We start from the raw sequence: 11,599 nt of genomic DNA, 5'->3' as shown, positions 1-11,599 counted from the left end.
TCTCATTACTGTGAGCATCTGAGAAAATCATGCCAAGATTTGTGGTACAGCGGGTTGATGCATGAGCCCCATTTATCTAGGACACATCACCTAGCTACTTCATTACTAACACACACACACACACACACACAAACCGACGCACGTAGAAAAGCGCGAGCACGAATGATGAGCTCTTTCTCTCACACACGCACAGACACACCACACACATGCACACACACACGCACGCACACACAGCAAGGATGCTAAACCTGCCACATCATGTCGCTTTACTAGCGGGCTGTAAAAACTTGCGTTCCAGACTAGAGGGAGCTCGAGATGAGCTGACGTCACTTCAGCTCGAGCTGCCACAGGGCGCTCATTCGAGGTCATGTTCTCTAATAAAAGCCGGTCCCGTAAAATGATTAATTACAGAGTGGCAAAGAATCAGAAAAAAAGGCCCCGATGGAAGAAAGCCTTGTATTCATTAAGATGATACCATATCCAGTGACTGTGCTGTGACTCGCTTCTATTCTATTCTGGGGATGTGGACACCCTTGATAAATCTCCCTCTCTTCATAAGGCTTGTCTCGGTCTGCTAATGACTTGTCCGGAATGAACACTAAATGGATTGTGATAACAAAGCTACGCTAGGCAGCGTGCTCCGCTCATGTCTGTTTCCACTGGGCACAGACGTCACATCAACGTCTATTCCACGTTGGTTCAACATAATAACATTGAAAACGACTTGGAAACAACGTTGATTCAACCAGGGTGCCCAGTGGGATATATGGAATGTCATCCGTTTTGCTAATTAAAACTTAAACAGCACTGCGGTTCAGCAGTGATGGCATGCGCTCAGGAAGCCTGCTGATGGGCTTCTCCACACTCATTGGTAGCTTTAGGACCCCAGGGGAAGGCTGACAAACAGGGCTGCAGGGGCAGAGACAGTTTGCTGTCTGGGAGAGATGAAAACTTCACTAATGTCTTAAGTCAGAGCCGTGGGAAAGATACAGTCATCTGGTGGCGATGAACCGTAACGCACGGCGACGGGAAAGAAACTGCGCGACCAGAGAAACTCGACCTGCACTCAACATTTTCCTTCCTTGGGAGAACAGATACGTATCTCTATCGCTCTTTCTCGCCCCCTCCCTCCACCCTCTCTCATAGACTTTCTAAGATACAGCGTCTGAATTCAGATGCGGTGCACTTCCAAGGCGAGCATCAGCATCATTACAGAGATTCTGGCTCGGATAAAATCGGAAGAGCGCGTTTTCGTCCTCGGTTATTTTCGATTCATCTAGTTGATTAGACCCCCTCACAAACACACACACACTCCCCATATCACCCCAATACATCAGTCGTCGGAATTATAGCTGCCTCCATACAGCTCTCCCCTTGGCTTCCCCTTTCTTCAAACCGAACAGAATTTATGTGTATTTGCCGCATGAGGACGTCCAAGCATTGGAACTCAGTTGCTGGGGTTGCAGCAATTCAGCCTGCCGCTTGCTCCGCGCCGGAGACATGAATCTACCATAACGGAATTCGCGTTCCCTGTCAAAATCGGAGAAATCAAAACTGTTTGTTTGCCGCCTCATGGGGGTTATATTTCGTTTCTGCTGGTCAATAACTGTCGTCAAGTGAATAGCTGTTATCGCCATCGCTTCAATTCCAAACTGGAGGAGTCGTGATCAACGGGAATGAAATTGAGAAAATCGTCCGCGGGTTGGAGGACGGGGCTGAGTTTAGGTCGGGAACTACGAGTCTAGATATTTCTAACTTTGTGCGCAAGACTTTCTCTTTCTATATGGACCGATCAACATCACTGGATATCGAGGCTCTGAAGGTAGGTAGACTACGTGCACACGGCAATGAGTGTGTGTGTGTATATGTGTGTGTGTGTGTGGGGGGGGGGGGGGGGGGGGGGGTCCGCGGTGCCCGACGCTTGTTACACAAGCCAGTGCGGTTGTGTGGTGGAGTGTCAAAATTTGTGCGTGGGGTGCATCTCAATATCTGAGTTGTTGCAGCCATGGTGTTCTCTCTCAGCTGTGTGATACATTGCATTGTCCACATTGGGGATTTAGACTGCATTGAGGTTGAAACGTCTCGAACGTGTTGGGAGCTGCTCTGTTTTGCGGGGAATATGTGTAATGAGCTCTCTCTCTGTCTCACTCTCTCTATGCCTCTGTCTCTATCTGTGTCTCTCTCTCTCTCTCTCTCTGTCTATGTCTCTCTCTCTCTGTGTCTCTCTATCTGTATCCCTCTCTGTCTCTCTCTCTGTCTCACTCGCTCTATGCCTCTGTCTCTATCTGTGTCTGTCTCTCTCTGTGTCTATATCTCTCTCTCTCTGTCTCTCTATCTGTCTCTCTGTGTGTGTGTATCTCTCCCACTCTCTCTCTTTCTCTGTCTCTCTGTGTCTGTCTCGCTCTGTATACCCCTCTCACCACCTGCGTCCCCTCGTGTTCAGTGTTCAATAATAGGATATCATCTGGGGAGAGTTCCCTCTTTCTCACCATCTTAATTTATAGGCTGTTATATGTGTTGTAACACATGGGGAATGAAAACAAATCAAATCAGATTGCGTGCTATCAACATGTCCATGTTATGAAGGACAAGTGTGCTGTTAGAGTTGAAATGGTGCGTATGAGAACATATGGACCGAATGATGCCCAGTTTGCGCCCCGATTTGTAAACATACGTCTCAAGTACAAATCTCTAAGGCAGATACTCTCTATTGCCAGTAATTGGGAAAAATATCAGAATTGGGATGCCTGTGTAAACGCAACTTTAGCGACCAAGCACGCACTGTGATCACACTGACATGTAACCTAGCCCCTGCATGCACACAGAATTCCAATTCCGCCGTTCTGAGGCCATTCGGTAGGGTATCGATCCGCGGCTGAAAAAAGACCCGGGACTATTTTGACGCCCCATTTAAATCAGGGAGCTGGAGCGATTGGTTTCATTGATCGAACCGATGATTGCATAGATCAGACAATCGACGGGAATTAATACATTTTGGCTGGTTGTTGAAGTTTTGATGATGCTCTAATATTCCACATTAGTTAGTACAGGTGTGCGTAATTGTCCCTGACCAGTCCCATATGTTAGGCTAAATGTTGCAATCATTCTGACTACTTTTCCCGTTCATGAATGTTAATTGGAAGTTGACATGGATTGGTTTGTTTGAGCTTTTAAACCTCGAATTTGTAATGGTTGAATTTACAGGATAATGTTGTGCATATTCGCCACCACACGTGCCAAATGTTCCCATTTTATAAAATGTATTTAAATAAACAAATGTATTTATAAAGCTATTTATACATCAGCTGATATCTCAACACAGAAACCCAGCCTAAAACCCCAAACAGCAAGCAATGCAGGTGTAGAAGCACCATTGGCGAGGAAAGGTCATCATATCCATAGTTAGCTTTTTTTTTTTTTTAAGTTAAAGATTTGGCAAATAGTTCAAAAGCAAGGCCTTAATGGCCAATCACTAATGTGCACTTTAAACTAGAGTCCCATGGGATAATAAGCAATCAAACGTTTGGAAGTCATCCAAGAAGCAAAAAAAGAGGATCTGGCTCATGATGCCATGCTGGCCTGGGTTTGTGTGGCAGTACTATTTCGCCACCATCGTCTGTGCCCATAGCTTCCCAAACTCGGTCTTCGTAACCCCAAGTGTTGCACATTTAGGTTTTTGCTCTAGCACTACACAGCTGGTTCAACTAATCATCAAGCTCTGATTATTTGAATCAGCTGTGTGGTGTTAGGGCAAAACCCAAAACGTGCCCCACTCGGGGTCCCGAGGACCGGGTTTAGGAAACCCTGCCATAGACTGCCACAGGTGGCAAGGGTATTATAGCTAAAGATCTGCACAATCATAACACTCAGTAGAGGAACCCCACTTATGTTGGCAAACTGAGCCTTGGTTTGACTAGCTAGTTAACCCCTCCCTCTCTTAATCTGTCCATCCCTCTCTTCTTCCCTGGAAGGATAAGGCTGCCTGCATTCCAAATGGCACCCTGTTCCCTTTATGCCACTATATAGGGTATCGAGACGCACCCTAACCGTGGGTTGTTTTCTGGAGTAGTGGTCCCTAAACTTTAGTGCTAATGACCTTTTTTTTTTTTTTGTGTGACCCACCTGTTTTTCTAGCCACGACCCATTGACCTTGAGCTTGCCTATATGGAGGGGCCAACCACTCGACCATTTGAAAACGCTCAATCTTGTCCTCAGTATTCACAACGTGTCTCGAAGTAGGTTCACTGATCTAGGATCAGGTTCACCCTTGTCTATTTAGTATAATCTAAAAGAAAAATCTGATCCCCGAACAGCACTTTACTCTGAGATGCTTTGTAAGTAAGGCCCCAGGGGTCCTGATATTGATTGTAAGCTGTAGTCTATTATCAGTTAGATTCATTAGGGCAAAGCACACACTAGGCCCGGCGCAGTCAGAACATCAGAACATCAGAACATCAGAACATTAGAACATTAGCGTGTGTAATTAACGTGTCATGGGCTATTGTTTGGACAGAAGTGGTATACGCGGTAATTGAACCGAGGGAGGGGCAAAGAGGACTCTGAAAGAAGGCGTGGCTTGAAGAGTAGAGGAGATTATAAACTAAGCGAACACCAAGCGAGCGGTGGCGGCATTTTAGCGGGGAGGGGAGTCACGGCGATATAGTCTAATTACAGTACCAATTCTGCTTAGCTTCTTATCCCCAGGCAAATATGTCAGTTAAACTCAGAGTTGATCAGATTGTTCCCCGTCTCTCCTCCTTCATCTAAACTGCAAAGAAAGTGCAATTCAATTTACTGGAAAGCTTTCAGAGATGGATACCCCGGGAAGCAGAGCACTTCAAACAGAGAGTGTCCTGCTCCAAAGGAAATGGAAACGCTTGCTAATTAATCAGATCAGACTGAAACCAATGGGATATTTGAGCGATATTGACTTTTAGTCACAGCAGCATCATATATTGCCTGATTTTAGGATTGGTTATCTGAACTTGACCTTTGTGGGGTCACATTATAGTTGATAGAACGTCACTGGTCAATCCTCATCATGATTGGCAGCTGCTGTGAAAGACGGGTTAAAATGACGTCTAGGGATTGGGGATGCGGCCAATCCAAACGGTATCCGTCTGCGCATACAGCGGGCTTAAATCAAATGTTTTTCCTACAGCTATACAATAGCTTGAGTAATATTTGCCTGTGCACTACTCTGTGTTTGTCTTTACATTGCCTGGGTCTTGACTCGAGTTCCATCTGACTAAGTCTTGCCGACTGACTCTGGGGGTGTGTCTGTCTCCTCCATCCGTTCTATACTTAATTAACTGCGGCAGCCCGAAAAAGGGCACTCCGATTACAACATTGGCTTCAGCTACACGTACAGCAGCGCCGAGTATCAAATGATTAATACATATTTGCAGAGGAGGAAACGGTTGTGTAGAACATTTCCCGCCGATAGCCTTCAGCGTGTGCTTGGGAACGGCAGGCAATTTGCCCGTGTTGTGTGTGTGCACAGGTGTCGAGGAGTTAAACACCTGGCGACGGCGGGAAAAGGTTAACGCCGCACACGGGGCTTTGTTCCGGATTACCGGATACAATTTCGACATAATGAACTAAGTGATGCAAAAGTTATTGAGGTATAAAATGTGGCATTACACTAGTACAGGCCCTGATGCGTTCTACTGCTACGTTTCCCATTTCTTTAATTCTCCACTCCAAACCTGCTTGCTGGCTGCCTCCTCCTCTCTTATTACAGATGAAATGGAGAGAGGCTTTAATAGTTGTTTAATTTACACCATTAATCACCCTGTTATGCTATTACTGCTCACATTATTACTGCAATCTTCCAAGAAGCGTTTTTATAATTGCTTCCATTGTTCTAGTAGGGGTGGCCATGGAAACGATGCGACTGCTTGCTTACTGTAGAGTTAGTAACTGGGCCCAGGAACAGTAGGAAGACGGAGGCAGTCTAAAGCAACAAGCATTTATCATTTCCCATTCGGACAAATTCCGCGAACAAATCTCTCCTTCAGCCACGTGTTTGCCTGTGTTTCACCCTCTATGTGGACTTACATTGGTTGTCTAGTGCCATGACGCTATTTGTCAAGTTGATGTACAGTTGAAGTCGGAAGTTTACATACACGTTAGTCAAGTACATTTAAACTCAGTTTTACACAATTCCTGACATTTAATCCAAGTAAAAATTAGGATTAGGATCACCAATCTATTTTAAGAATGTGAAATGTCAGAATAATACTGGAGAGAATGATTTATTTCTGCTTTTATTTCTTTCATCACATTCCCAGTGGGTCAGAAGTTTACATACACTTAATTAGTATTTGGTAGCATCGCCTTTAAATAGTTGAATTTGGGTCAAACGTTTCGGTAGCCTTCCACAAGCTTCCCACAATAAGTTGGGTAAATTTTGGCCCATTCCTCCTGACAGAGCTGGTGTAACTGAGTCAGGTTTGTAGGCCTCCTTGCTTGCACATGCTTTTTCAGTTCTGCCTACACATTTTCTATAGGATTGAGGTCAGGGCTTTGTGATGGCCACTCCAATACCTTATCTTTGTTGTCCTTAAGCCATTTTGCCACAACTTTGGAAGTATGCTTGGGGTCATTGTCCATTTGGAAGACCCATTTCCGACCAAGCTTTAACTTCCTGACTGATGTCTTGAGATGTTGCTTCAACATATCCACATAATTTTCCAACCTCATGATGCCATCTATTTTGTGAAGTGCACCAGTCCCTCCTGCAGCAAAGCACCCCACAACATGATGATGCCACCCCCATGCTCCACGGTTGGGATGGTGTTCTTCGGCTTGCAAGCCTCCCCCCTTTTCCTCCAAACATAACAATGGTCATTATGGCCAAACAGTTCTATTTTTGTTTCATCAAATCAGAGGAAATTTCTCCAAAAAGTACGGTCTTTGTCCCCATGTGCAGTTGCAAACTGTAGTCTGGCTTTTTTATGGCGGTTTTGGAGCAGTGGCTTCTTCCTTGCTGAGCGGCCTTTCAGGTTATGACGATATAGGACTCGTTTTACTGTGGATATCGATACTTTTGTACCTGTTTCCTCCAGCAGGTCCTTTGCTATAGTTCTGGGATTGATTTGCACTTTTCGCACGAAAGTACGTTCCTCTCCAGGAGACAGAATGTGTCTCCTTCCTGAGCGGTATGATGTGCTGCGTGGTCCCACGGTGTTTATACTTGTGTACTATTACTTGTACAGATGAACGTGGTATCTTCAGGCATTTGGAAATTGCTCCCAAGGATGAACCAGAATTGTGGAGGTCTACAATTTTTTTCTGAGGTCTTGGCTGATTTCTTTTGATTTTCCCATGATGTCAAGCAAAGAAGCACTGAGTTTGAAGGTAAGCCTTGAAATACATCCACAGGTACACCTCCAATTGAGTCAAAGGATGTCAATTAGCCTATCAGAAGCTTCTAAAGCCATGACATAATTTTCTGGAATATTCCAAGCTGTTTAAAGGCACAGTCAACTTAGTGTATGTAAACTTCTGACCCACTGGAATTGCGATACAGTGAATTATAAGTGAAATAATCTGTCTGTAAACAATTGTTGGACAAATGACTTGTGTCATGCACAAAGTAGGTCCTAACCAACTTGCCAGAACTATAGTTTGTTAACAAGAAATTTGTGGAGTGGTTGAAAAACGAGTTTCAATGACTCCAACATAAGTGTATGTAAACTTCCGACTTCAACTGTATAGTCAGGTTGATAAAGCCTTACATGGGCCTGGCGGTCTTCCGTATATGACCTAGGGAGTTGAGCGAGCGACATGCATCCTCTTGAGACGGCCATACTTACCAGCTAATAGAGAGTGATGGTTGATCCAAGCAGCAGTCAGTCAAGCTGCAGGGGGCCCCGGGGGCCTTGGTGAGTAAACACTTTGGTTCACACACTACAAACACCGAAGCCAAGCCATGCATAAGGGAGCACATGTTGAACTCTGCTCCCTCCCTCCTCCCTGCGGTTCCACCGCTCTGACAAGTTAATAACAGTCAGATCTCAGGTCCGGCCGCGGCTGAGGAGCATAGGGGGACTGGCAACTGCGCTCCCGCTCAAGGGCGCTACTGACACCTCATCATGAGTCAAATGGAGCAGGATTGGCGGCGAGGGGGCGAGGCGGTCGCGCTGGCGTAGAGTAAGGAGTGCGGCGGCTTGAGAATGACGGACGAGTCGGGGTGATTGAAAGAGCGAAGGGAGAAGAGGGCCTCTCCTGCCTCACACTCTTCTCTAGGTTTTTGGAGTGAGACGATGCGGGGACAGAGAGGGGATGTGACACGCCTCAGAGCAACTAAGGGATGATGGAGTGACTGACAGTGCAGCCACTTAGTCAGGGTCAGGATCATGGTTGAGGATGAGACTTGACCAAGATAAAGTAAACCTTGTCTGAGCCAGAACGATTCATAGGGCAGGAGCTTGTCTCATCTTTCTGTAGCGTGAGGATTTGTAATGGCATTTGTTAGGATCCCCACACTCTTCCTTGGGTCCAAAACAATTACATCACAACAAATCAGCCTACATCATAAATAACACAATACATCATACAATAATTATTACATCATTACTCAATCATTACACATTTAGAATACAAAGTGTACAATACAATACAATAACATTACTATGTTTTTTATTGGACAAGTTTAGGTAGTCCCTCCCTTTTCAGTACGCTTTCTTCCATTTGGTTCCTAATGAATGCAACCCATGTCCAGACAAAACCAGGTTCAGAGACAGGTCTGGTGGTCTGGATCAGGGATATCGTTCAGTAAAAAAATAACAATGAGAATGAAATCTCTGGGGTATTTATTCTGCTTGAATAAATTCAAATTTTCATCGATTCAATCAGCCCAACTATGTTTACTGTCACACCAAATCCAATATCACTGGAGTCCCATTAAAAGACAAATTGTGTTTTTGCATAATCGTAGATCATTTCCGGATGTTGGTTTTTGATTGAACGTGACCTTAGATCCAACCTCATCAAGACTCCTAATGTCCCTCTGTACTGAAGCATCAGGAAGGAAATGTCAAAGCACATTGGTCTGGCAAGCGTCCAAGTACCCAGTGAGGATGTCTGGTCTCCCCGTTCACCCCCGTCCACTCCCCTCCCTCCCACCACGTAGTCTATTTACACCGACCTGGGTCTATTATTTTCATGTGGTTGTGATTCAGACACTTTCTGAGCTGTTCTTGGCTGTGTTTGTGTGGCCCTGTTTGATGTGCTTTGTTGTCCTTTGTGTTGTACGTTTCACACCTCCGTGATTCTGCCGCTCGTCGCCTCGCCAATGTCCTGAGAATATTCCAGAGACTTGAAAAGGGACTTTATTTGTTTGCGCGTTTGCGCTGCTATTCAAACATTCCCGACAGGCTTTGAAAGCTCTTTGTCAACCAATGTCAAGGTGGTGTGACAACAAATTGCATTGTCAGAAATGACAGATATTGCTAAAGAAAAAACAAATAGTTGAAAACCAAGACTTGTTTCCGTTTATTATTTCAATTGTTACCCTTTTTCCTCCCAGATCTGCTTCTCCATTGTAGACTTCACGAAGAAAGAATGTATTTTTTTTTCTCAAAGAATTTCAAATCATTTTTCAATCAGTCCCTTTATTGTATAACAATAATGGTTTTGTGTAGTGGTTGGAAGGACATTGACCACAATTGTTGCTACCAACTCCACATATAGTTTAGTCTTTTCTGAGCATGTTACCTGGGCAGGAAAACTCCAGGCCCCAGTTATAGCTAGGGCCAGATCAAGGGGCATGTGTGTGAGTGTGTGTGTGTGTGTGTGTGTGTGTGTGTGTGTGTGTGTGTGTTTGTGTGTGAGCACAACTGACCAACCTCTGTTCATAGACAACATATACGCATTCTCCTCTCCAGTCTCCCACCACCCACGAGCCATAATCACATAGCCCACTTTAAACCGATCTCAATGTCATCTCTCAAAAAGCCAAGTTTTCCTATTGGACAATAAGAAGGAAGGAAAGAATAGAGACAATTTTTTTCTAAAAGAACTGTGTAATAGATATTTTATTGGTGGTTGTGAAGGGCAGAGCTGCTCAGCTCGGCTCGACATAGCTGCACATATAGTTTTATCTTCTTCCCCATTCAGCCTATTGATTCTCCCCACCAACATGAAAGGCATTGTGCTGGCTCTGGCGGTTGGATGTTTTTGTTCTGCATAGCTCTGTATCTATCTAAACCCCAGCAACACGGACATATTCTGGAACACTACATTACGTTCCCCCTCAGTAGGAGCTGCACAAACCCAGACAGACCCGGATTATTGTGATTAAACTTGGTCCTGGACTAAACATGAATCCAAATGGAAAATCGACATTGAAAATGCATGACTCATTTTAATCTGGGTCCAGGAAACCGACTTCGCAGGTTCACTGGGTTTTCTTCCAATGGTGTATCCGTTCCATCTAGCGCCGTTGGTACGTTGGAACGGTTCCGTTCAGCGGGATGTCTGTTCTATTTCTAGTTACTTGATGCAGTACATTAGGTCTTAATGACCTTGTAAGCCCTGGATAACTCCGTTAGATAAACACACTGGATACGGAGCGAACATTCCGTTATGATTTATTCACAAAGTGGCATGCAGTCATTCGCAGTGTTGCACTTCCGTTTAGCTCAGTTCGTTCTCTCACTTCTCACCCGTTCTCTATCTGCACCCACTACTAGTCAAGGTGACTGACAGAAAGCTCCTCACGAGGAGCTAAAATGGTTGCCATTTACCCAGGCGCATGCCATTATAGCCAGTGTCTGAGCTGCATTAGGCAGATTCTTCTCAAGGGCATTATAACAGGAGCGGTGACTGTTACACATCCCGCGAGGAAGCGCAACTTATCCTCAACAACGATAGCTACTACTCTCAGCAACTGTTACGCTGCTAGCTAGAGGGACATTATATCCCTCGGCCAGAGATTCAAGAAATGTTCCAACACCATGGAGGTAGTTCATCCTGGATCAAACTGCAAGCCGTTAGAAAGCAATGATGCGTTATGTATTCCAGTAAACATACCAGGGTGCATATCTATTGGCAAAGTGTGACATCGTTCAACATATGACTGTGAGCACTGAGAGGGACATGGGGGGAGAGATGTGATGGAGGGAGATTGAAGATGGAGAGTGAGAGAGAGATTGGCGACGGAGGGAGAGAATGAGAGAGAGAGAGAGAGAGAGAGAGAGGAGGGTTATACATGAGCGAGGGAATGAGATGGGTTGATGGAGGGAGAGTGAATGAGGGAGAGAATGAGATGGAAGAGAGAGCGAGAGACTGAGATGGGTTGATGGAGGGAGAGATGAGAGGGAGAGAATGAGATGGAAGAGAGAGCAAGAGACTGAGATGGGTTGATGGAGGGAGAGTGGATGAGCGAGGGAGGAAGGATAGAGTTGCATCAGCCTGGGTATTGTCAGCAGTCACACTTGTCAGCAGTGCTCTGATCTCATCTGGCTGATTACCTCTGTGCCATTGCCTTTGAAGCCTGGAGAGACAGACAGACGGGAAGACAGACGGCTGCTTTCCTACCACACTTTCCTGTCATCCTCAAATCCGTCATGTATTTCCTTTTTTTGGCACA

The 11,599-nt window shown here is 45.2% G+C and overlaps 1 protein-coding gene across 1 annotated transcript in view; it reads left to right on the top strand.

Moving 5' to 3' along the window:
* The first annotated feature begins 1,289 nt into the window (after positions 1 to 1,289).
* LOC110534569 (zeta-sarcoglycan) overlaps positions 1,290 to 11,599 on the top strand; it is a 346,767-nt gene continuing 336,457 nt past the window's right edge. Inside the window, exon 1 of the mRNA XM_036933869.1 lies at positions 1,290 to 1,822. Coding sequence (XP_036789764.1) covers positions 1,784 to 1,822 — 39 coding nt within the window. The 5' untranslated portion in view covers positions 1,290 to 1,783. The remainder of the gene's footprint in view (positions 1,823 to 11,599) is intronic.

This window comes from Oncorhynchus mykiss, chromosome 10 (assembly GCF_013265735.2).
Source record: "Oncorhynchus mykiss isolate Arlee chromosome 10, USDA_OmykA_1.1, whole genome shotgun sequence".
In the NCBI taxonomy this organism is placed as follows: domain Eukaryota; kingdom Metazoa; phylum Chordata; class Actinopteri; order Salmoniformes; family Salmonidae; genus Oncorhynchus; species Oncorhynchus mykiss.
This window is presented reverse-complemented; position numbering and strand designations above follow the sequence as displayed.